Source organism: Rhinoraja longicauda, chromosome 32, assembly GCF_053455715.1.
Source record: "Rhinoraja longicauda isolate Sanriku21f chromosome 32, sRhiLon1.1, whole genome shotgun sequence".
Taxonomy (NCBI): Eukaryota; Metazoa; Chordata; class Chondrichthyes; order Rajiformes; family Arhynchobatidae; genus Rhinoraja; species Rhinoraja longicauda.
The window spans coordinates 1,986,440-2,013,979 of NC_135984.1; the positions used below are offsets into that span (position 1 = coordinate 1,986,440).

Sequence of the window (27,540 nt, forward strand, 5' to 3'; positions counted from 1 at the left end):
TTTATCTGCACAGCGGTCACATTCTTGCCACTAATCTGGAAGGTCATGGGTTCAAGCCCCATTCCAGAGGCATGATCGTGTAACCAAGACCATAGCTCCATCTAGTAACAACTTGCATGTCACACAATCCAGTTCTGAATGACTGTCATGCGGGGGCATGCAAGGTGACATTAGATACCTTTCAGTTTTTAGAGATCCAGCAGGAAGCAGGCCCTTCGGCCCACCGAGTCTGCGCCAACCGCTGATCTCCCATTCACATGAGTTTAGTTTAGAGATACAGCACGGTGACAGGCCCTTCGGCCCACTGAGTCTGCACCGACCAGCGATCCCTGCACATTAACACTATCATACACACACTAGGGACTATTTACACTTACACCAAGCCAATTAACCTACAAACCTGCACGTCTTTGGACTGTGGGAGGAAACCGAAGATCTCAGAGAAAGCCCACGCAGGTCACGGGGAGAACGTACAAACTCCGTACAGACGGCACCCGTGGTCAGGATGGAACCTGGGTCTCGCGTGCTGCATTCGCTGTAAGGCAGCAACTCTACCGCTGCGCCACCGTGCCGCCCACCAAGGGGTGCTGCTACCGACTTCTATGTTATCCCACTTTCTCATCCACTCCCCACACACAGGGGGCCATTGTACAGAGGGCCAATTAACCCACAAACTGCACGTCTTTGGGATCTGGGAGGAAACCGGAGAACCCGGAGGAGACCCATGCATCAGATGAGGAAAGGTTTGATCAGAGAGAGATTTTAAAACTATATTGAGGATGGAGCGAAAGGCAGGGAGGTTTAGGAAGAGAATTTCAAGGTTGATGGTGTTGGCTGAAGGCATGACTGCCAGAGGTAGAAGAGTAAACGTGAAGGTGATCAAGCAGCATTATAGGGGTGCAGATATCTCAGCTGGAGGACAATACTGATAGAGAGGGGTGGGATGTACTGCGGGACTTGATACGTTTGAATTTGAGATATCATAAGATCATAGGTTCTCGGAGCAGAATTAGGCCATTCAGCCCATCAAGTCTGCTCTGCCATTCAACCATGGCTGATCCATCTTTCCCTCAATCCCACTGTCCTGCCTTCTCCCCATGATCTCCCACACCCAGGTGCTGCTAATACGCTCCAGACGTAGATGTCCAAACTCTTTAAACCGACGTGTTTTACCTGAATGGTTTTCTTCGCCTTTCTCATTTGGACTGGAGTGTTTCTGTTCTGTTTGTCCATGATGATGTCATTCACAATCGGACTTTCACGCTCCTGGATATCCTGAGATTGGAGGAAAAAAAACTTCTATTTTTATTTTTGGATTCGTTGTCTCCCCAGAATTGTATGCGATGCACAAGACCATTTACATCGTCGTGTCCAACCTCTGGAACAGTCGTCCAATTTGCTCTTCTCCCCTGAAATTTCCAAGTAGGTCTGTCATTTTTGTTCATGTTCAGATAGTCATTCAACTCCCTCTGAAAGTTATTCCTGAATTCTGCTGCCCTTTCAGATGGAGATAGATTCCATGGAGTTGCAGAACATTCATAAGTCACAAAACATATTCAGAGCGTCAGGGCAGTGCCAGTCAATAAAGTGCTTAAATGCATCTCGTAGTCATAGAGTCATACAGGCCCTTCGGCCCTACTTGCCCATGCCGACCGACATGCCCCATCTACACTAGTCCCACCTGCATGTGTTTGGCCTGTATCCCTTGAATAACTTTTAGAGGGAAGTGAATAAAATACCTTGAACCACTGGGTCTACAATCCCATGATCCTGCAGCTCAGAGCTCTGCCAATACACACTGATAATGAGATGAACATTTCTTCCTTCACCTCCCTTTCATAAGATCATAAGTGATAGGAGCAGAATTAGGCCACTCTGCCCATCTACTCTGCCATTCAATCATAGCTGATCTATCTCTCCCTCCTAACCCCATTAGAAACATAGAAAATAGATGCAGGAGGAGGCCATTCAGCCCTTCGAGCCAGCACCGCCATTCATTGTGATCATGGCTGACCGTCCCCAATCAATAACCCGTGCCTGCCTTCTCCCCATATCCCTCGATTCCACCAGCTCCTAGAGCTCTATCGAACCCATTCTCCTACCTTCCCATAACCTCTGACACCTGTACTAATCAAGAATCTATCTATCTCTGCCTTAAAAATATCCACTGACGGCCTCCACAGCCTTCGGTGGAAATGAATTCCACAGATTCACCACCCTCTGACTAAAGAGATTCCTCCTCATCTCCTTCTTAAAGGAACGTCCTTTAATTCTGAGGATATGACCTCTAGTCCCAGACTCTCCCACCAGTGGAAACATCCTCTCCACATCCACTCTATCCGAGCCTTTCATTATTTGGTAGGTTTCAATGAGGTCCCCCCCCATATCCTTCCAAACTCCAGCGAGTGCAGGCCCAGTGTCGTCAAACGCTCATCATATGTTAACCCACTCATTCCTGGGATCTTTCTTGTAAACCTCCTCTGGACCCTCTCCAGAGCCAGCACATCCTTCCTCAGATATGGGACCCAAAACTGCTCACAATACACCAGTGCCTTATACAGCCTCAGCATTATATCTCTGAGTTTGTATTCCAGCCCTCTTGAATTAAATGCCAGCATTGAGTTTGGAGCAGGCACCCTTTCTCGTGAAAGTAAATCTTTTCATCAGCCTTCTCATCCTTTGAATTTGATGTCTCTCTACTTCTCCTTTATGTTCTCTGTGCGCAGGGAATAAGATTAGTTCTATTTATTTTGTGTGGCCGCCCTTGTGGTTTTAATCATCTCATTTATGATTCCATTTCCATTTCCATTTCTCCTCTTCTGTTCCAAATAAAACAACCCTGGTTCATCCCCATAGTTACAATTTCCCAGTTATGGCAACATCTTCATAAATCTTCTCTCAGCCCTTGCGAATGTCAACACATCTTGCAGCAACTAGAACTGTGCCTAACTAAAGTTGTAAACGTTTCAGCAGTTACCTCCCGACTCTTACATTCTGTGTCTCAGCTAATCAAGAAAAGCACCTGCATTTTAATCTTCATTGAATAAAGATGAAGGTTCATTCACTGGCAGAGATTGATGGATTATTGATTGGTGCGGGTGTCCGGGGTTATGGAGAAGGGGCAGGAGAATGGGGTTGAGAGGAATAGATTGATCAGCCATGATTAGGGTTGCCAACTTCCTCACTCCCAACTACAATAGACAATAGGTGCAGGAGGAGGCCATTCGACCCTTCGAGCCAGCACCGCCATTCAATGTGATCATGGCTGATCATTCTCAATCACTACCCCATTCCTGCCTTCTCCCCGTACCCCCTGACTCCGCTATCCTTAAGAGCTCTATCTAGCTCTCTCTTGAATGCATTCAGAGAATTGGCCTCCACTGCCTTCTGAGGCAGCGAATTCCACAGATTCACAACTCTCTGACCGAAAAAGTTTTTCCTCATCTCAGTTCTAAATGGCCTACCCCTTATTCTTAAACTGTGGCCCCTTGTTCTGGATTCCCCCAACATTGGGAACATGTTTCCTGCCTCTAATGTGTCCAACCCCTTAATAATCTTATATGTTTGATAAGATCCCCTCTCATCCTTCTAATCCTACTACACAAATAGGGGCGGCCGCCATTGGTGGAGCGGGAGCACGTGGGCGCTGGCTGGGTGAAGTCACGTGGGGCGCGGGGCGGTGACGTCACCCTTTGTCCCTTATTTGGGAGTGAGGAAGTTGGCAACCCTACTAATACGGGACAAGGGCGGTCCCGTACGGGCCAAACTAATTTAACCCAAAATACGGGATGTCCCGGCTAATACGGGACGGTTGGCAACCCTAGCAATGATTGAATGGCAGGGTAGACGATGGGGTGAATGGCCTAATTCCTGTCTTCTCCCAAAAATTGCAGCCGTGCAAAACTGTAGCTTAATTGGCCTCTGTGAAATAGACCTTAATGTGTGGGGATAGAATGGGAAAGTGGAGTAACAGGTGAGGACGGGCGATCAATGTCGGCGTGGACCGACAGGTCTAATTTATTGTTGTACCTCTAACATTAAAACTAAAATAAGAATCCAATGACAACAGCTAAGGCAGTTGAAGGGTTAAACTGATGCCATTAGCTCAGTGGAGACCCATCACCCCCCCCCCCCCCATCACCCCCCCCCCCCCCCCCACTGTTGCAATGGGATAGTGAGTCATGTACCTTACTTTGTTCAAGGCTTTCCTATTTAAAATAAGGAGGCTGCTTCAGCCCAGCGGCCTGGCGTCAGCAACACACAGCCTGATACCCTGTGTACAGAGAAAGTGGAAGACACATCCCCTCCCCTCCCCCGCCCCCCCCCCCCCCCCCCCCCGACAGTCAGCATCTCAAATACAGCTGCTGTATAACCCCCCCCATCACCCTCCCCCCCCCCCCCCGACCTTCCCCCGCCCCGGCTCTGCTCCCCAAGGCAGTGTGGGATGGTGGGATGGTGTGAGGGTGTGGAGCTGTGGGGGGTGTGGGGTGGGGGGAGACAGTGTGGGGTGGGGGGTGTGGGGTGGGGGGAGACAGTGTGGGGTGGGGGGTGTGGGGTGGGGGGAGGCAGTGTGGAGTGGGGGGTGGAGTTGTGGGTGGAGTTGTGGGGGGGTGGGTGGAGGTGTGGGGGGGTGGGTGGAGTTGTGGGGGGTGTGGGGTGGGGAGACAGTGTGGGGTGGGTGTGTGGTGGTGTGGGGTGGGGTGCAACAGGGGGGGGTGGGGTGTGGAGCTGTGGGGTGGGGGGTGGGTGGGGAGCAGTGTGTTGCCAAGCACGGCTGTCTTGGCAACAGGACAGTAACATTACAGTAAACACTTGCTGCCTGGGCTGTAATGCTGGGCTGTGATAATGGAGGCAGTTATCAGACTGGGATGGGGAGGGGAGGGGTGGGGAGTATGGGGCAGGGTGCGTGGGGGAAAGCAGGGGGGCTCGCCATGTACCTGCTGCACCTCCCCATCACCTCTCGGCGACAGTTCAATTCTTTCTCTGCGACCCTCCAAGATTTTGTGTGAGTCACTGAAGAAATAACAACACAAAGGACGGGTTTGTGCTCCTGTTGCATCCTTAACCTGGAGTGATAGTATCATTTTGGAAGGGGTGAAGGCCATTTGGCCCATCCAATCCTCGCCAGCTCTCGCTGGGGCAATCCAGTCAATCTCCTGCTGCACCTTCCCAACTCCGGATTTCTTTCCCCGTGAATGACGCCTCCATTTGCTGTGAAGTCGTTGCCAGACGAGGAGATCATCAGCACCCCACACATGGGTGTCCCTGCCTGCAGTCTTCTCTTGCACCCCCTGCACCATCAGCACCCCACACATGGGTGTCCCTGCCTGTGGCCTTCTCTTGCACACTCTGCACCATCAGCACCCCACACGTTGTGTCCCTGCCTGCGGCCTTCTCTTGCACCCTCTGCTAATCCACCTACAAATCTGCACGTTTCTGGTGCGGGAGGAAGCCGGAGCACCATGCCATCAAAGTGACAACATACAAACTCCGTACAGACAGCACCCACAGTCAGGATTGAACCCGGGCCTACACTGGAATTTAGAAGGATGAGAGGGGATCTTATCGAAACATATAAGATTATTAAGGGGTTGGACACGTTAGAGGCAGGAAACATGTTCCCAATGTTGGGGGAGTCCAGAATAAGGGGTCACACACAGTTTAAGAATAAGGGGTAGGCCATTTAGAATGGAGACGAGGAAAAACTTTTTCAGTCAGAGAGTTGTGAATCTGTGGAATTCTCTGCCTCAGAAGGCAGTGGAGGCCAAGTCTCTGAATGCATTCAAGAGAGAGCTAGATAGAGCTCTTAAGGATAGCGGAGTCAGGGGGTATGGGGAGAAGGTAGGAACGGGGTACTGATTGAGAATGATCAGCCATGATCACATTGAATGGCGGTGCTGGCTCGAAGGGCCGAATGGCCTCCTCTGTACACTTATTGTCTATTGTCTACTGGCGATGTAAGGAAGCAACTCTGTTGCTGCGCCACTGTGCCATCTTAATAGTCTGCACCCATCGAATCTGATGCCTGAAGATCTGGTCACTGGGGTAAGGGGCCAGTTCATGGCTGGAAGTTCCATGTGCTTACCTGAGGCAGATGTGTCCAGACAAAGGAACTGAACATCCCTCTCTGAACCAGTCTTCAGAATTTGCACATTGCACATTGCAGAACTCACTGACTTTATACACTTCACCTCCAATTTCCATCCTGCCCTTAAATATACCTGGACTATCTCCGACATCTCCCTCCCGTTTCTGGACCTCACCATCTCCATCACAGGAGACAGACTAGTGACGGACATTTACTATAAACCCACTGACTCGCACAGCTATCTGGACTACACTTCTTCCCACCCGGTCCTCTGCAAAAAGTCTATCCCCTACTCCCAATTCCTCCGTCTACGCCACATCTGCGCCCGGGATGAGGTGTTTCACACTAGGGCTTCCGAGATGTCCTCGTTCTTCAGGAAACGGGGCTTCCCCTCCTCCATTATAGATGAGGCTCTCACTAGGGTCTCTTCTACATCCCGCAGCTCCACTCTTGCTCCCCCTCCCCCCACTCGCAACAAGGACAGAATCCCCCTCGTTCTCACCTTCCACCCCACCAGCCAGCGGATCCAACATATCATCCACCAACATTTCCGTCACCTACAACGGGACCCCACCACTGGCCATATCTTCCCATCCCCTCCCCTCTCTGCGTTCCGCAGAGACCGTTCCCTCCATAACTCCCTGGTCCACTCGTCCCTTCCTACCCAAACCACCCCAACCCCGGGCACTTTCCCTTGCAACCGCACGAGATGCAACACCTGTCCCTTTACCTCCCCCCTCAACTCCATCCAATGACCCAAACAGTCTTTCCAGGTGAGACAAAGGTTCACCTGCACCTCCTCCAACCTCATCTATTGCATCCGCTGCTCCAGATGTCAACTCATTTACATCGGCGAAACCAAGCGCAGGCTCGGCGATCGCTTCGCTGAACACCTGCGCTCGGTCCTCATTAACAAAACTGATCTCCCGGTGGCCGAGCACTTCAACTCCCCCTCCCAGTCCCAGTCTGACCTTTCTGTCATGGGCCTCCTCCAGTGCCATAGTGAGGCCCACCGGAAATTGGAGGAACAGCACCTCATATTTCGCCTGGGCAGTTTGCAGCCCGGTGGTATGAACGTCGACTTCTCCAACTTTAGATAGCTCCTCTGTCCCTCCCTTCCCCTCCTCCTTCCCAGATCTCCCTCTATCTTCCTGTCTCCACCTATATCCTTCCTTTGTCCCACCCCCCTGACATCAGTCTGAAGAAGGGTCTCGACCCGAAACGTCACCCATTCCTTCTCTCCCGAGATGCTGCCTGACCTGCTGAGTTACTCCAGCATTTTGTGAATAAATCGATTTGTACCAGCATCTGCAGTTATTTTCTTATATTGCACAACCACACAGTTTGGGAGCTTCCAACCACCACATGGGAACTCAAGAGACGTGAGATTGCCACAACTCCAATGCCCAGCAATATCTGAGGCAAATTGAATGCAGTTTTTTTGAAAAACATTTCAAATAGATTGCAGCTGAGATTAGTTCATATGAGGACAACAGATGTCGGAAAAATAAGCTCCCACTTGATAAATAAATCTTATCAATAGGACAAAGGAATGATTGGATCGCAGTCCCACTCAGCAGCAGCGACTTGGACTCACAACGTTGTAAAACATCCCAAAGAGCTTCAAAGCTATGATTGACGCTGGACATAGGGTTGCCAACTGTCCCGTATTAGCCGGGACATCCCGTATTTTGGGCTAAATTGGTATTAGTAGGGTTGCCAACTTCCTCACTCCCAAATATGGGACAAAGGGTGACATCACCGCCCCGCGCCCCACGTTACTTCACCCAGCCAGCGGCCACGCGCTCCCGCTCCCGCTGGCTGGGTGAAGTCACGTGGGGCGCGGAGCGGTGACCTCACCTCGTCCCGTATTTGGGAGTGAGGAAGTTGGCAACCCTACTAATACGGGACAAGGGCGGTCCCGTACGGGACAAACTAATTCAAAGCAAAAGTTTAATGAAGATTTTGGCGGAGATGTTAGAGTATTCCAGAGCTTAGGGCCCAGGCGGCTGGGGATAGGGCCATCCAGAGAGAACACAAATGCTGGAGATGGAGGCACAAGGAACTGGAGATATTGCTTTACAAAAAAACGGCACAAAATGCTGGAGTAACTCAGTAGATCAGGCAGCATCTCTGAGGAACATGGACAGGTTTCGGGTTGGGTCCCTTCTCAGGTATAGGGTCCGAAGAAGGGTCCTGACAGAAAACGTCACCTGTCCGTGTTCTCCAGAAAAACTAGAGATGTATTGGAGGATGGAATTTGAAACTGTGAGGTGAATTAAGAAAGACCACTGACCTTGATCTAGTAATCACAATGTGCAAGAAAGAACTGCAGATGCTGGTTTACGCTGAAGATAGACACAAAGTGCTGGAGTAACTCAGCGGGACAGGCAGCATCTCTGGAGAGAAGGAATGGGTGGCGTTTCAGGTCTGAAAAAGGGTCTCAACCCGAAACGTCACCCATTCCTTCTCTCCAGAGATGCTGCCTGTCCGGCTGAGATTTTTAGCAATGTATAGAGAACAGTTTCACAGATGCGATTTTTGGATTATAATTTAATCAAGAGACGGTTTATTTATGTTGTACAAAGATAACCAGAAACGAGATGCGGGCTGAGATTTAATTGAAGAGTTTGGATGATTACATGCACACGCAACAACGCAAACTCCAAAGTAAGTTGCAGGCTGCAGATTAATGCGAGGGTCAGAGGCACATCCACCTGGTGAATGGAACAGTTGAACAGCACAGGAACAGGCCCTTCGGCCCACAATGTCCGTGCAAACCTGATGCCAGGACCACCTCCTATCTGCCTGCACATGATCCATACCCTTCCAGTCCCTGCGTATCCATCTGTCTTCCCAAACTTCTCTTCAATCCCACTATCATATCGGCCTCAGCTCTCACCCTGGCAGCGCGTTCCAGGCACCCAACGCCCACTGTGTACACTGTTATCTCATTTAAACCCTGCCCCTCTCTCCTTAAAGCTGTGCCCTCTCCTACTTGACTTATCCCTCCTCGGAAAAATATTTTGACTGTCTACCCCATCTATGCCTTTCATAGTTTTATGAAGTAAAAACATAGAAACAAAGAAACAGAAAAATAGGTGCAGGAGGCCATTCAGCCCTTCGGCCCTTTGAGCCAGCACCGCCATTCAATATGGTCATGGGTGATCATCCACAATCAGTACTCCGTTCCTGCTTTTTCCCCACATCCCTTGATTCCGTTAGCCCTAACAGCTAAATCTAACTCTCTCTTGAAACGGTAGCTTTCAGGGCATGGAGCTAGTTTATTGTACTGTGTGGTATGGATTATGGACCACTGTGGTTTCTGTCATTATGATACAGTATGTAATACAAGCTGTGTTACAGGGCTGGTGCCGGCATAATCAACCTCCTTCCCCTCCTCATCCATTCAATGGTATTCCAGCCTCCAGGCCAGAACATGTGTCGGAAGGAACTGCAGATGCTGGTTTACACCGAAGACAGGCACAAAAAGCTGCAGTAACTCAGCGGGTCAGGCAGCAACTCTGCATGGAAGGAATGGGTGACGTTTCAGGTCGAGACCCGTCTTCAGGCTGAGCTAAGTCTGAAGAAGGGTCTCGAATCAAAACGTCAACCCATTCCTTCAATCCAAAGATGCTGTCTGGCCCGCTGAGTTACTGCAACATTTTGTGCCTGTCTTCGGCTGGAGTAAATGACCTGTCTTGAGATTAATGCCATCCCCAGTCTTATCCCAACCATCAGGTCCATTGGCTGGGTACAACACCATTTCCCATCTCCCTCCCTCGGACAGAAGAGAAGTACAGCTCCCAGCTTACTGTATCAATATGGTTATTATATAAAATCAAACTCAAGATAGCAATTCAGCACAGCTGAGGAAGGTCTCAACCTGAAGCGTCACCTATTCCTTCTCTCCAGAGATGCTGTCTGGCTGTCTGGCTGTCTGGCTGGCTGTCTGGCTGGCTGTCTGGCTGTCTGGCTGGCTGAGATACTCCAGCTTTTTGTGCCTTTAACTGAGCTTGATTAAAAAAAGATGAGGGCAGGCTGAGATTGTGTATCCTCCAGACACCACACCCACATCATGATAGGAAATTCAACAAGTCCACAAGGTGCTGGAGTAACTCAGCGGGTCAGGCAGCATCCAGAGATTAAGCGGGTCAGGCTGGTTAATCCAGAGATTAAAGTTCAAACCTTTCCATGGCAGATGAGGGAATTTCCATTTTGTGTAATTAGATAAATATGAATTCAAATGTTAGTCTCAGTATTGGTGAATTTGAAACTGTCGGACTTCCACATTGCCCCACCTCGCTCGGTAATGCTGATCGGGGAAAAAACCTGCACACCTTATTTGACTAATATCTGCCTCCAGACCCCTCAATGTGGTTGACACGAAACAGCCCAATGAAATGACCCAGCCAAATTTGGATTGTAATTGGAATAAGTGCCTGCCTGCCTTACTCTAAACGCCTGCCTGCCTTACTCTAAACGCCCACATCCAGTGGAAGATCAGTAAAAATTATTCAAAGTCTAACTGTTCAAAGTTCAAAGCCGAGTTACTCCAGACACAGAGTGCCTGAGTAACTCAGCAGGTCAGGCAGCATCTGTGGAGAACATGGATAGGTGACGTTTCACAGAGTGCTGGAGTAACTCAGCGGGTCAGGCAGCATCTCTGGAGAACATGGATAGGTGACGTTTCACAGAGTGCTGGAGTAACTCAGCGGGTCAGGCAGCATCTGTGGGGAACATGGATAGGTGACGTTTCACAGAGTGCTGGAGTAACGCAGCGGGTCAGGCAGCATCTCTGGAGAACATGGGGGTGTGGGGGGGGGAGAAAGGGAGGGGAGGGAGGTTGTTAAGGTTGCCTACAATTGGAGAGTTCAATGTTTATACCGTTGGGGTGTAAGCTGTCCCAGTGGAACATGCAGTGCTGGTCCTCCAGTTTGCATGTGGCCTTATTCTGGCAATGGAGGAGGCCCAGGACAGAAAGGTCAGTGTGGGAATGGGAAGGGAATTAAAGTGGTTTAGCAACCGGGAGATCCAGTAGGCCTTGGCGGGCCGAGCACAAATGTTTGGAGAAATGGTTACGAGTCTACCATGGGTCTCGCCGATGTATAAGAGGATACGTCGGGAACACCAGATGCAGTGGATGAGATGAGAGGAGGTGTTCTTAGTTTACAGTTGGGTTTGTGCTACACACAAGGGCAGCACAGGGCAGGTCCCTGCGGGCGATTATACTTCACACAAGCCGCTTTAACTCTGCTTCATTTCAGCCTTGCTTCATCATGTCTTATTTAGCATCTACGCCCAATGCAATTTCGTTATTTGCTTCAACAACTCCACACAGGAGTGAAGACAACACTTTCAGAACTCTAGATAAAAAGGCAGTGCCTATTTTTATTGTACTTTTACAACAGACTATATGACATGCAAACTTTGACAGCACTCAACATATGGAGGTAACAAGGCTGGGGGACAAAGGAGGCAGGAAGGAACTGCAGACTTTCGTTTACACCGAAGATAGACACAAAATGCTGGAGTAACTCAGCGGGACAGGCAGCATCTCTGGAGAGAAGGAATGGGTGACGTTTCTGGTCGAGACCCTTCTTCAGACTGGTTATGGATAAGGGAAACGAGAGACATAGACGGTGATGTAGAGAGATAAAGAACAATAAATGAAAGATATGCAAACAAGTAACGATGATAAAGGAAACAGGCCATTGTTAGGTGTTTGTTGGGTGAGAACGAGAAGCTGGTGTGACTTGTGTGGGGGAGGGATAGAGAGAGAGGGAACACCGGGGCTACCTGAAGTGAGAGAAATCAATATTCAGACCAGTTGATCAAAGGAGAATCCTAACGAAGGCTGCAGAGAGAGACGGGATTCATCCCACAAGGCATGTCCATCACGAGGAGAGTGTTGGAAAGTAGGGAGAGGCAAGGAGCTGGAAGTTGAGGAGTGCAGAGACGCACAGGCGGCTGTAACACTGACGACCAAGGTAAGAAAATCCAGTTACTGCCAAGTTAGCGGTCAGACAGGGAGGCAGCAAAACAAATGCATTGGAAATTGGGGACCAATGTAAAAGTATTCCATCAACAACATCTTTCTTCCACTGTTTGAGCCAAGAAGGGACATAGCTGCAAATGTGTGTAACGGTCACAATAGCTTCTCAACTTTACCTACTTTTACTAGTCGAAATTACACATGGCAGTCCTTCACCCTCCAATCCTGTCACCTCTCCAAACTTAGAAACCATGAGGATCCTTAATATTAATGCTGCTCTTTAAAGAGGATATGATGTTTGAGTAAAGAGAGATGAGGCAACACACACAGAAAAACAGACACAAATACACACACACACACACACACACACACAGGCACACACACAGACACACACACTTACACACAACCAAACAGGCGCACATACAAAGAGGCACACATACACACACACATACACACCCACACACACACACACACACACACACCTACACACAAACAGTCACACATACACACAGACACACACACACCTACACACAAACAGTCACACATACACACAGACACACACACACACACACAGACACACACACACACACACAGACACACACACACACACACACACACACACACACACACACACACACACACACACACACACACACAGACAAACAGGCACACATACACACAAAGAAAAACATTCCCTCCAACCCATAACTCTGTAAATCAGAATGCAAGAAGCCACTTACATGATGGGCTTGGTTGGTCAGGCGCGGGAGGCTGAGGTGGTGGGAACTCAGTAAACACTCATCGTGCTTCGTAGGTCGGCGCAGAGATGAGGAGCAGATACCTCCCCTGGGAGAGGAGGGGGGAAGGAGAGGTAACATGGAGCTGCCTCCGGCTATACAGAATAAGAGCATGAATTGTCTTGTCTTTCAACAGATAAGAAATCTCAAATGGCAGTCTGCAAGCATGTCTGTGCTGATCAGATTACTCCTGCAGGTTCACACAAGCTGAAACCCAAAAATGTGAACAATTTGTTGCAGCGATATGCCAACACACACTGTATTCTAAAAGCAATTCTCACTTTTCCTTGATAATTAACTGCATTGGCCGACAACAAGCAATCTCGTAACATTAATACATACAACACAGCCTGCATGTAACCTCCAGCAAAATACATTTTCCCAGCTATTATTTATAAACTAATCATCTTTAGTGGTTCCATAATTTTACCATTTCCCTGATGCATTGGCTTGTGTGGAATATCCCAGATGATAATGTTGGGAGCATTCCCATTACTAATCATTCTCTGCTCTTTGGAATTAGGGACTTAGTCAGGCTAATCTCTACAGTTGCAAATGTAGGGACTGGTTGCGATGATTGTAATTCACGCACGTGACAGTAATCTCTAATAAAATGTCTTAGGCCAGAGTGTTACCAAACAAAACTCAACACTCAGCCACATCAGATATCTGTGCCTTCATGGTCTGTAGATATTTCCTGCCAACAAGATGAAGAGTTTTGAGCATTCACTGTGGCTTTAGCAACTGATTTCACACGCGGAAAGATTTCCATCTGGCAAGGAGCTGTTGGTCGATTGTCGTGGCACAACACAGATACAGGACCTCCAGCCCACACTGACCATGATCTAGCAGGGAGCAGTCCAAACACATCGTTACAATGGATGGAACGAGGCCTGAAGATGTTTTGAAGAACTAGTCTGAAGTCTGTTGAAGTCTGAAGGGGGGTCTCAACCTGAAACATCACCCATTCCACCTCTCCAGAGATGCTGCCCAAACTGATCTCCTGGTGGCTGAGCACTTCAACTCCCCCTCCCATTCCCAGTCTGACCTTTCTGTCATGGGCCTCCTCCAGTGCCATAGTGAGGCCCACCGGAAATTGGAGGAACAGCACCTCATATTTCGCCTGGGCAGTTTGCAGCTCGGTGGTATGAACATCGACTTCTCCAACTTTAGATAGTTCCTCTGTCCCTCCCTTCCCCTCCTCCTTCCCAGTTCTCCCTCTATCTTCCTGTCTCCACCTATATCCTTCCTTTGTCCCGCCCCCCTGACATCAGTCTGAAGAAGGGTCTCGACCCGAAACATCACCCATTCCACCTCTCCAGAGATGCTGCCTGACCTGCTGGGTTACTTCAGCATTTTGTGTCTACCTTCTCTTTATTGACCGTATCAGTTCCCATTCTTCAGCAGTTTGTGTCTATCTTTGCTTGTTTGAAAGTTCCTTGCTCCCATGTCAATTTCACACAGTGTCAATTCAACCACGGGCCATGGACATGTGGACATGAACGTGGGAGAGTGCTGGAGAATGGCATGGAGGTAGAAGACCAGACATGATGATGCTGAAGGCACATCTGCCTCAGAAAACCAAACTGCCGCCCCCTGCTCTTAGCTCTTACTATGGTGCAGAGACCACCAAACACACAGCTAATCCAACGTCAAGCATAACAGGAGGCTAGCCCCAACACTGTAAACAACGCACAGATGTCTGATACTTTCTGATGAAACCACGGAAGTTGTGTTAAATCCTGATAAACATGGCATTAGCTGCAGCTGAGGTAAATAATTCAGTTCTGGCACTCTACTTTGCAATGGGCATCTGGGAGAGGGAGGCAAGGTGATTCATGAGGCAGATACAAGAGAGGGGCACCTTTAATTATGTGCAGAGAAGTTCAGAGGAGATTTCATCAAAGATTTTCAAGTCATGAATGGATTTTGGATTGGATTTTACCCTAGGGTTGCCAACTGTCCCGTATTAGCCGGGACATCCTGTATTTTGGGCTAAATTAGTTTGTCCCGTACGGGACCGCCCTTGTCCCGTATTAGTAGGGTTGCCAACTTCCTCACTCCCAAATACGGGACAAAGGGTGACGTCACCGCCCGGCTGCGGGCGGCCGCCATTGGTGGAGCGGGAGCACGTGGCCACTGGCTGGTGAGGTCACGTGGGGGCGCGGGGCAGTGACGTCACCCTTTGTCCCTTATTTGGGAGTAAGGAAGTTGGCAACACTATTTTACCCCCCACAGTGAGTTATGTAACCAGGGTAGCATTGACCTTCAGAGGAAGAGAAATAGATTCAAGAGCAATGCACAAAATAAAATAGAATAAATACCAGAACAGATTTCCGCAGCTCTGGGGGAAATTGAATTAATTGGATGGAAACCAAAAAGCACAAAGGGTGAAAGGCTTCCTCCTGTGAGCATGTGGGATCTCACCGTCCTAACATGTTCCTCTGATTCCCTGCCTGACCGCAGTACTCCCAGTTCTATGTTTATATTTCAAGTTTCCTGAATTCTTAATATTTGTGCCTTAAAGAATTTGCACGGTTATTTTTTCCCCTCTTCTAGTTGTTCTTGGATTCATGCAAGGCCACACAGGCATAGAAATGTATATAAACCAGCGTACATAAACAGTTGGAACCCGTTTCTTGATGTTCCCAGAAGACTGTACATAAGTTCATAAGTGATAGGAGCAGAATTAGGCCATTGGGCCCATCAAGTCGACACTATTCAATCATGGCTGATCTATCTCTCCCTCCTAACCCCATTCTCCTGCCTTCTCCCCATAACCTCTGACATCCGTACTAATCAAGAATCCATCTATCTCTGCCTTAAATATACCCATTGACTTGACCTCCACAACCGTCTGTGGCAATGATTTCCACAGATTCAACACCCTCTGTCGAAAGACATTCCTGGAAGGTTTTAGGTTGAAGCGTACAGTCCTTCTCATGGTTTTGTTTGATTGTTCTCTTAACAGCCCTTTAGAATTAACCCACAGCATGGAACCCACTTTTATCATAGTCTGATAAAGGGTCTTTCTGCTATTTCTGAATCTATATATTCTGTTATATTCAGAAATATAGGGAATATATTTTATATAATATAATATATGATATATTAAATAATACTTTATTATTATAATATTATAATTATTTATATATTATATATGATATCTCCCTGCTATTCAACCTCCCTTGCTCCCATAATGTTGTCATTTGTTTTGGTCGAAGATGGACACAAAAAGCTGGAGTAACTCAGCGGGTCAGGTGGCATCTCTGGAGAGAAGGAATGGGTGACGTTTTGGCTCGAGACCCTTCTTCAGACCGAGTCTCGACCCGAAACGTCACCACTTCCTTCTCTCCAGAGATGCTGCCTGTCCCCGCTGAGTTACTCCAGCTTTCTGTGTCTATCTTCGGTTTAAACCAGCATCTGCATTTGTTTTGGTCATTCATTGATTCGCTGTTTCTGTCCCATCTGACAGCTTCTTCGTGTGTGATCTCTTCCTACCTGTCATTTAGTTACCCTCACTTGCAGTGTCACACTCAGTGCCTCGTGTCATTCAGTTACAGCCTCTTGCAGCCCTGACATCTCCCTGTGTTACTCCCCTCTCCTGCCTGCTCGCCTCATCCTCTCTCGCTCAGTCTCCTGTGAAAGATAGATCCGCATTTATAAGCCACCTTACACATCTCTCGCAAGTACCTTCCACGCATTGAAGTAGGCAAAACAGCAACCAATTTCCACACAGCAAGATCCCACAACAGCAATCTGAAAACGACCATATTCAGAAGTCAAACATGGGTGGGACTTTCACAGTGAATGGTGGGACACTGGGATGCGTGGATGAGCATGGGGATGTGTGGTAGGACAGGGAGATGTGTGCTGGAGCAAAGGGATCTATGGGAGACACAAAATGCTGGAGTAACTCGGCGGGACAGGCAGCATCTCTGGAGAGAAGAAATGGGTGACGATTCGGGTCGAGACCATTCATCCTGAAGAAGGGTTACCCATTCCTTCTCTCCAGAGATGCTGCCTGTCCCGCTGAGTTACTCCAGCATTTTATGTCTATCTTCGGTGTAAACCAGCATCTGCAGTTCCTTCCTGCACAAAGGGATTTAGAAGTACAGATATGTAGTTACTTGAAAGCAGTGTTACAGGCATGTAGCTTTTGACACACTGGCTTTCATCAGTCAAGGATTTGAGTAGGGAAGTTGGGACATTATGTACCAGTTGTACAAGATCTTGACGAAGCCACACTTGGAGTATTGTATTCAGTATTGGTCAACCTGTCAGAGGAATAATACCATTAAACTACAAAGAGCATGAAGACGATTTATAGTTCCCAGGACAATGGTTTGAGCTGTAGGGAGAGGTTGGGTATTCTACAACGTTATTCCTTGGAGCGCAGGAGAATGAGGGGTGGTCTCAGCACTCTCTCAATACTGCAGTAGAAATTCATCCCAAATCCTTATGATTAAGTTTCTCAGAGACCTTGAAGCCACAATTGAGTAACGTCTTCAACTACACAGCTCAGACAACAGAAGCTACATGACTTCCTCCTCCATCAGTGTGAGGTTCTGTGACGCATTACGTGTGCCATGAATAAATTATCAAAACCAAGGTAAAGGTCGCACAGAGTGAAGGGTAGAGAAACGAGTTACAACGAGCTCTTCCATCAGTACTTCAGTAAGAAAGCCCAGCAGCAAATTCAATATTCCATTCTACTACGTTAAAGTTCCAGGATTAAGTAGAACCCACCACATAAAGCTGAAGAAAGCACTTAGAGTTTCCGAAGAATGCAACAAACATGTTTAATTCCTCAAGTCAAACCATTAAGAAAACTAATATTCGCTTCCTCCATCTATAGTTTTAGATACGTTGGGTGGAATTTTGAACTTGGGCAATGGGTCAAAGCAGGCCATGTGAATATTGTGTAGGAAGGAACTGCAGATGCTGGTTTAAACCGAAGATATACACAAACTGCAGGAGTAACTCAGCGGATCAGAAAGCATCTCTGGAGAAAAGAGATAGGTGACGTTTAGGGTCGAGACCCTTCTTCAGACTGTCCCAATAGTCACCTATTTCCTTTCTCCACAGAAGCTGCCTGACCCACTGAGTTACTCCAGTGTCTATCTTCGGTTGAAGCCAGCATCTGCAGTTCCTTGCAACACACACATGTGTCTGCCCACTCCTGTTCACTTACTTTACACCATCGTGTCGAGTCAGGATCCACCCTCAGTGACTGACGTAGCAACAGCTTGGCAGAACTTGCAGCAAAACTTCAGACGGGTCTAATTATCACTTGGCTCCGCATTAAAAGCATTCTTTAAAGGAAACATTTTTTTCTCCCCACATTCCAAGGAAGCTGGCTGAAGAGCCATCGTGTAGCACAACACAAAGCTGCCGTTCAATCCTCACCTCAGGTGTGGAATCTGCATGTTCTCCCCGAGACCGTGTGGGTTTCCTTTGGGTGCTCCCCCCCCACCCTCACCCTACCCCACCCCACCCCACCCTCACCCCACCCTCACCCTCCCCACCCTCATCCCACCCTCATCCCACCCTCACCTCACCCTCCCCATCCTCACCCCACCTTCACCCTCACCCCACCCTCACCTCACCCTCCCCATCCTCACCCCACCTTCACCCTCACCCCACCCTCACCCCACCCCACCCTTACCAATGGCGGCCGGCGTTGGTGGAGCGGGAGCACGTGGCCGCTGGCTGGGTGAGGTCACGTGGGGCGCGGGGCGGTGACGTCACCCTTTGTCCCGTATTTGGGAGTGAGGAAGTTGGCAACCCTACTAATACGGGACAAGGGCGGTCCCGTACGGGACAAACTAATTTAGCCCAAAATACGGGATGTCCCGGCTAATACGGGACAGTTGGCAACCCTATCTGTAGCACACATCACACTGTCTAAGGAGATGATCCCGGCATGTTACACCATAATCCCCACCCAGGGGACTGTGCTTGGAATGCAGGGAGATTGACACATCAAATGACTTCAGCAAAAGCTTTCCTCGGTTCTGTTACTCTGCCATCCAATCATCATGTTATAATGAAAGAAAGATACGCATTTACACAACCTCATACGTTCAGAGGTGATAGGAGCAGAATTAGGCCATTCGGCCCATCAGGTCTACTCTGCCATTCAATCATGGCTGATCTGTCTCTCCATCCTAACCCCATTCTCCTGCCTTCTCCCCATAACCTCTGACCCCCGTACTAATCAAGAATTAGCACGTCCAAATACTGTGCTTGTTGGAAATCTTCAATATAAACTGAAAATACTGAGTAGTTTGTCTGTGGGAGTCAGCATCATAGGGCAATGATCTCTCATCAGAAACCCCCCCTGTTTTATTCACCGGCAGCCCAGGACGTTAGTTGCTTAGCTTCACTCCGGATACATCATCTGGTTAATTCATTGGTGCCACATTTAATTTCTTCCCACTGTGCAGACACACAAAGCAATTTGCAGGGTTCATATTTAAAGTGGGACATTTCACATATAATGAACATCATTATTCTGTTGTTCCATTTCCAATTACCCCGCGTGACGACAATCAAGGGCTGCCAATCTTTCCACAGTGTGTTACAAAGTCAAATTGGAATAATAATGCTTCCATTCCAGTTCACAATGAACAATGGTTTGCCCACCCCAGCCACAGCACAGTAAAATGCAGAGCATTCCAGCCATTCTTCCAGCAGATCTTTCAGTAAAGAGGTTTCTTGACCTCTCCTCTCCAATGTTTGAAACTCTGTTTGGACCGCTGTTCTGGAACTGTCAGCTGTACCAAGGGCACTCAATCCATTGATCACGTGTGGACTGGGACAATGGAGGCCATTCATCAATTAGAGCCTAACCTGATCTTACCATCATCCAATCATGCATCAAACCTGCCCTCTGGTCTGGACTCGGCCTCCAAATCACTTCTAAATCCTCATCCTCGCTCCTGATCAATACCGACTGCATAGACAATAGACAATAGACAATAGGTGCAGGAGTAGGCCATTCAGCCCTTCGAGCCAGCACCGCCATTCAATGCGATCATGGCTGATCACTCTCAATCAGTACCCCGTTCCTGCCTTCTCCCCATACCCCCTCACTCCGCTATCCTTAAGAGCTCTATCCAGCTCTCTCTTGAAAGCATCCAATGAACTGGCCTCCACTGCCTTCTGAGGCAGAGAATTCCACACCTTCACCACTCTCTGACTGAAAAAGTTCTTCCTCATCTCCGTTCTAAATGGCCTACCCCTTATTCTTAAACTGTGGCCCCTTGTTCTGGACTCCCCCAACATTGGGAACATGTTTCCTGCCTCTAATGTGTCCAATCCCCTAATTATCTTATATGTTTCAATAAGATCCCCCCTCATCCTTCTAAATTCCAGTGTATACAAGCCTAATTGCTCCAGCCTTTCAACATACGACAGTCCCGCCATTCCGGGAATTAACCTAGTGAACCTATGCTGCACGCCCTCAATAGCAAGAATATCCTTCCTCAAATTTGGAGACCAAAACTGCACACAGTACTCCAGGTGCGGTCTCACCAGGGCCCGGTACAACTGTAGAAGGACCTCTTTGCTCCTATACTCAACTCCTCTTGTTATGAAGGCCAACATTCCATTGGCTTTCTTCACTGCCTGCTGTACCTGCATGCTTCCTTTCAGTGACTGATGCACTAGGACACCCAGATCTCGTTGAACATCCCCTCTTCCTAACTTGACACCATTCAGATAATAATCTGCCTTTCTATTCTTACTTCCAAAGTGAATAACCTCACACTTATCTACATTAAACTGCATCTGCCATGTATCCGCCCACTCACACAACCTGTCCAAGTCACCCTGCAGCCTTATTGCATCTTCCTCACAATTCACACTACCCCCCAGCTTAGTATCATCTGCAAATTTGCTAATGGTACTTTTAATCCCTTCATCTAAGTCATTAATGCATATCGTAAATAGCTGGGGTCCCAGCACCGAACTTTGCGGTACCCCACTGGTCACTGCCTGCCATTCCGAAAGGGACCCATTTATCCCCACTCTTTGCTTTCTGTCTGTCAACCAATTTTCTATCCATGTCAGTACCCTACCCCTTATACCATGTGCTCTAATTTTGCCCACTAATCTCCTATGTGGGACCTTGTCGAAGGCTTTCTGAAAGTCGAGGTACACCACATCCACTGACTCTCCCCTGTCAATTTTCCTAGTTACATCCTCAAAAAATTCCAGTAGATTTGTCAAGCATGATTTCCCCTTCGTAAATCCATGCTGACTCGGAATGATCCTGTTACTGCTATCCAAATATCGCACTGTTAGCCCACTGAAGCAGGAGGGCGTGCATTAATACACAACTTGTCTTGTTGAAGTTTTAACACGTCATGCTGATGGGGTGGTGTGACTTTAGACTGGTGTTGGGTGGATTGTTCACCTCGGTGTGGTGCCTGAGCAGAGGTTGTGGTGATTTTCTCCACAATGAGCTTAGTTTAAACATCACCTCAGCTTTCAGCAGTGACGTGTCTGGAAACAGGCAACCATTCATTAGATGTAATGAAAGGGCCTGCCAACATCTGGCCAGCCAACATCTGGCCAGCCAACATCTGGTGCAGCACGTCCTTCAGTGAATACCTTGGTAAGTTATTGGAAGTCATCCACTGGAGTAGGTGAGATGACATTACCACAAGTACCTCAGGATGCATTGCAAGAGTGGTTTAAAGAAATCCCACATTGTATAATTGAGACAGGAGGAATGATGTTTAAAAAACTGAACTCGTGAGATTTTACCAAACTAAGGATAACAGTGGTTAAGGAACTAAGGTTGAATTTACCAATTCAATGTGTGAGTTGCATACAGGCCCCTGTGAACCGCTGGATGGTAGAGCAGGCTCAGTGGGCTGAATGGCCTCCTGCTAAGCCTAAACCCATCAGGCTGAAGATCAACTATTGTATTCTGGACATGACAGCCATTGGGATTGGACTGTTATCTCTGACACCAACATCTGTCTAGCATTATTTATCACAGTTACGAGCAGTCAACTCTGAGATACAATGAATGTTTTGTTCTGTTCTGACTGTGGCGGATTTCTTTCTTTCTCCGAGACAATCATTGATTTACTTCCCAATTTGCACTACATTATGTTCATTAGTTCATGTTCATATGTAATAGGAGCAGAATGAGGCCATTCGGCCCATCGGCTACTCTGCCATTCAATCATGGCATTTCCAGTGTTTTCTGTTTTATTTCAGATTTCTAACATCAGCACTATTTTGCTTTAGGCAAAGGAGGCCATTCAGCCCACTGAGCCTGCTCTACTATCCAGTGGTTCACAGGGGCCTGTGTGCAACTCACACATTGAATTGGTAAATGTGTTCCTTAACCACTGTTATCCTTACTTTGGTAAAATCTCACGAGTTCGGTTTTTTAAACATCATTCCTCCTGTCTCAAATGTGGGATTTCTTTAAACCACTCTTGCAATGCATCCTGAGGTATTTGACTCTGTTAAAATCACGATGCAACTTTGGGTTATTGTTGTTGCTGAGAACCTGCTCCAAATTGGCAACGTTTCCTCCGATCCTCACTAACCTTCCTCTCTTCCCATTGAAGTCTGAACATATTCAGGTGACGAAGTGACGGGAGGGATGTGGGGAGGGGAAGCCCACCGCCCACAGTAGATACGTCATTGGGGGCACTCAGCTTGCCTTTTTAAATTTAGAGATACAGCGCAGAAACAGGCCCTTCGGCCCACCGAGTCCGCACCGACCAGTGATCCCCACACATTAACACTATCCTACACACACTTCCCCCCACACTAGTTTTACAGTTATACATTTACACCAAGCCAATTAACCTACAAACCTGTACGCCTTTGGAGTGTGGGAGGAAACCGAAGATCTTGAAGAAAACCCACGCAGGTCACGGGGAGAACGTACAAACTCTGTACAGACGAGCGCCTGGAGTCGGGATCGAACCCGGGTCTCTGGCGCTGTAGCTCCACCGCAGCGCCACCGTGCCATATGGTTGCATTATAATTGTTTATTTGTTTTTGTATGTATGTGTGTGTGTGTATATATATTCTATATATATACACACACACACACACACACACCCACACACACACACACACACACACACACACACACACACATCTATATAAAAAATATGTATATATACACATCTATAGATATATATTCTTACTTGCAGCAGCACATTAGAAGATGTAAACATCGTACTCTATATAGAAAATAATAAACAAGAAAAAAGTTCAGTATATATATCATACACACACATATATATATATATATATAATTATATTCTTTATAAAGTACTATGTTTACATCTGATGTGCTGGTGCAAGATAGAATCTCATTGTTCAGTCTGGGACATACGACAATGAAATGCTCTTGACTCTCGATGCCGCAGAACCTGTGACTGCCTGGTCCTGGGGCCCTGTGACTGCCTGGTCCTGGGGCCCTGTGTCCGTGACTGCCTGGTCCTGGGGCCCTGTGACTGCCTGGTCCTGGGGCCCTGTGTCCGTGACTGCCTGGTCCTGGGGCCCTGTGACTGCCTGGTCCTGGGGCCCTGTGACTGCCTGGTCCTGGGGCCCTGTGTCCGTGACTGCCTGGTCCTGGGGCCCTGTGACTGCCTGGTCCTGGGGCCCTGTGTCCGTGACTGCCTGGTCCTGGGGCCCTGTGACTGCCTGGTCCTGGGGCCCTGTGACTGCCTGGTCCTGGAGCCCTGTGTCTGTGACTGCCTGGTCCAGGAGCCCTGTGTCTGTGACTGCCTGGTCCTGGGGCCCTGTGTCTGTGACTGCCTGGTCCAGGAGCCCTGTGTCTGTGACTGCCTGGTCCTGAGGCCCTGTGACTGCCTGGTCCTGGGGCCCTGTGTCTGTGACTGCCTGGTCCTGGAGCCCTGTGTCTGTGACTGCCTAGTCCTGGGGCCCTGTGACTGCCTGGTCCTGGGGCCCTGTGTCTGTGACTGCCTGGTCCTGGGGCCCTGTGTCTGTGACTGCCTGGTCCTGGGGCCCTGTGTCTGTGACTGCCTGGTCCTGGGGCCCTGTGACTGCCTGGTCCAGGAGCCCTGTGTCTGTGACTGCCTGGTCCTGGGGCCCTGTGTCTGTGACTGCCTGGTCCTGGGGCCCTGTGCATGTGACTGCCTGGTCCTGGAGCCCTGTGTCTGTGACTGCCTGGTCCAGGAGCCCTGTGTCTGTGACTGCCTGGTCCTGGGGCCCTGTGACTGCCTGGTCCTGGGACCCTGTGTCTGTGACTGCCTGGTCCAGGAGCCCTGTGTCTGTGACTGCCTGGTCCTGGGGCCCTGTGACTGCCTGGTCCTGGGACCCTGTGTCTGTGACTGCCTGGTCCTGGGGCCCTGTGTCTGTGACTGCCTGGTCCTGGGGCCCTGTGATTGCCTGGTCCTGGGGCCCTGTGCCTGTGACTGCCTGGTCCTGGGACCCTGTGTCTATGACTGCCTGGTCCTGGGACCCTGTGTCTGTGACTGCCTGGTCCTGGGACCCTGTGTCTATGACTGCCTGGTCCTGGGACCCTGTGTCTGTGACTGCCTGGTCCTGGGGCCCTGTGACTGCCTGGTCCTGGGGCCCTGTGTCCGTGACTGCCTGGTCCTGGGGCCCTGTGACTGCCTGGTCCTGGGGCCCTGTGTCTGTGACTGCCTGGTCCTGGGGCCCTGTGTCTGTGACTGCCTGGTCCTGGGGCCCTGTGTCTGTGACTGCCTGGTCCTGGGGCCCTGTGATTGCCTGGTCCTGGGGCCCTGTGTCTGTGACTGCCTGGTCCTGGGGCACTGTGACTGCCTGGTCCTGGGGCCCTGTGTCTGCCTGGTCCTGGGGCCCTGTGTCTGTGACTGCCTGGTCTTGGAGCCCTGTGTCTGTGACTGCCTGGTCCTGGGGCCCTGTGACTGCCTGGTCCTGGGGCCCTGTGTCTGTGACTGCCTGGTCCTGGGGCCCTGTGACTGCCTGGTCCTGGGGCCCTGTGACTGCCTGGTCCTGGGGCCCTGTGTCTGTGACTGCCTGGTCCTGGGGCCCTGTGACTGCCTGGTCCTGGGGCCCTGTGTCTGTGACTGCCTGGTCCTGGGGCCCTGTGACTGCCTGGTCCTGGGGCCCTGTGACTGCCTGGTCCTGGGGCCCTGTGACTGCCTGGTCCTGGGGCCCTGTGTCTGTGACTGCCTGGTCCTGGGGCCCTGTGACTGCCTGGTCCTGGGGCCCTGTGACTGCCTGGTCCTGGGGCCCTGTGTCTGTGACTGCCTGGTCCTGGGGCACTGTGACTGCCTGGTCCTGGGGCCCTGTGACTGCCTGGTCCTGGGGCCCTGTGTCTGTGACTGCCTGGTCCTGGGGCCCTGTGACTGCCTGGTCTTGGAGCCCTGTGTCTGTGTACAATATTGCTTGTTGCAAATGGCAGCCCGTCACCACAGCCAAACTGCACTGGGTTGCTCAACCCATGAATTAGTGGCGTGACTAAATTTAGCCCTGACACAGACCACACCCAGTGGTCATCTGATTCTCCCCTCTCCCACCCACCATTCCCACCTCCTTCCCCTTCAAAACAACATCCTTTAAAACTCTTACGAGTTATTTAAAGGACCGGTTGTAGTCTTTGGTCTGGATATCATTCAGGATCGGATGGTGTGGAACATTCATGCATCCACTGGGATGAAAAACCCGCACAGTTGGACTGCTGTGGATTTGCCTTCCCACATCCAGCAAATGCCTGAAGAGAAAGTACTGCCAAATATGAAATATGAGGCTGCTCCCAACCCTCCACAAGTTAACCAGGTTCTGACGTATGGGTCACCTCCTGCTGAGAATAAGATCATGGGACACAGGAGCAGAATAAGGCCATTCGGCCCATTGTGTCTGCTCCACCATTCGATCATGGCTGATCTATTTTTCCCTCTCAACCCCATTCTCCTGCTTCTCCCCACAATCGTTGATGCCCTTGCTAATCAAGAACTGATCAATCTCTGCTTTAACAATACCCAATGACTTGGCCTCTACGGCCGCCCGTGGCAATTAATTCCAAAGATTCACCACCCTCTTAGTTTAGTTTAGTTTAGAGATACAGCACGGAAACAGGCCCTTCAGCCCACCGAGTCCGCGCCGACCAATGATCCCTGCACATTAACACTATCCTACACACACTAGGGACAATTTACATTTATACCAAGCCAATTAACCTACAAACCTGCACGTCTTTGGAGTGTGGGAGGAAACCGAAGATCTCAGAGAAAACCCACGCAGGTCACGGGGAGAACGTACAAACTCCGCACAGACGGCACCCGTAGTTGGGATCGAACCCGGGTCTCCAGCGTTGCAACTCTACCGCTGCACCACCGTGCCACTCTCTGGCTAAACAAATTTCTTCTCATACTTGGAAAAGATCAGTGAATATTTATTGCACAAGATGGAAGAAAGACTTTAATTTCCTTTTGCGTAGCCTCCAGACATCCAAAACACTTCCCAGCCCACCCCCTCTGGGCATCGTCATTGGTGTAAAGTTGGAGATGGAACAGCTAATGTCCCCACAGCAAAGTCCCACAGACATCCACGCGAGAATGACCCAAGAATATCATTTACCAATGGTGGCTGAGGGCAAAGTATTGCCCAGTAGACTAGATTGAACAAGCTTGCTATTGTCTGAATAGCCGCAGGTACATTTGACATCCACCTGAATGGGCATCCCAGCCTCAGTACAGAATCTTGTCCAAAAGACGGCATCTCTGACATGGCAGGCGTCTTGGTCCAGTGTAATGAACTTCACAAGGTCATAAGTTCTAGGAGCAGAATTAGGCCATTCAGCCCATCAAGTCTGCTCCACCATTTAATCATAGCTGATCTTTCTCTCCCTCTCAACCCCATTCTCCTGCCTTCTCCCCATAACCCCTGACACCCGTACTAATCAAGAGTCTGTCAATCTCCGCCTTAAAAATCTCCATTGACTTGGCCTCTACAGCCTTCTGTGGTGATGAATTCCACAGATTCACCACCCTCTGACTAAAGGAATCCCTCCTCATCTCCTTCCTTATATTTTTGAAGTGCCGGCTACATTGAAGTCGCCTGATTTCAGTGCAAGTTTGCCCTGCTGTGTATTATCTTCCAAATATTTGCAGCAGCAACACACACCATTAGAAAGGATTATAATTTATGAATAATATTGTTTCACCTCCATGTGGCTCAGCTTGCTTGTGCTGTGGGAGGAGAGCGTTGTTTAATGAGCCCAGATTGCTGTTTTAGATGGAAACGTTCATGAAGCCTCTTGTTTAAGTAGCTGAATCGACAGACTGGACAATGGTCTTGATGCTGCCCAACACCACAACCTGTCTCAACATCCACAACAATCAGAGGGATGGTCATCACATTGTGACAATAGCTGACCAGGAAACTGTTCAAAATCACAAAGTGCCAATCCATGGAAAATGTCGAGTCCACCGCCCTTCTCCCTCGTCACTACCTTTCCACCCAATGTCATAGAAACATAGAAACATAGAAAATAGGTGCAGGAGGAGCCCATTCGGTCCTACGAGCCAGCACCGCCATTCATTGTGATCATGGCTGATCGTCCACAAACAGTAACCTGTTCCCAACTTCTCCCCATATCCCTTGATTCCACTAGCCCCCAGAGCTCTATCTAACTCTCTCTTAAATTCATCCAGTGGTTTGGCCTC

The 27,540-nt window shown here is 49.2% G+C and overlaps 1 protein-coding gene across 17 annotated transcripts in view; it reads right to left on the reverse strand.

Annotated features, from left to right (window-relative positions):
* The window catches only part of phldb1b (pleckstrin homology-like domain, family B, member 1b), a 271,997-nt gene that overhangs the window by 161,123 nt on the left and 83,334 nt on the right, over nucleotides 1-27,540 (reverse strand). For all 17 annotated transcript variants that reach the window (XM_078426945.1, XM_078426940.1, XM_078426943.1 and 14 more), the window contains exon 2: nucleotides 1,174-1,275. In XM_078426945.1, the coding sequence (XP_078283071.1) occupies nucleotides 1,174-1,275 (102 nt within the window). The remainder of the gene's footprint in view (nucleotides 1-1,173; nucleotides 1,276-27,540) is intronic.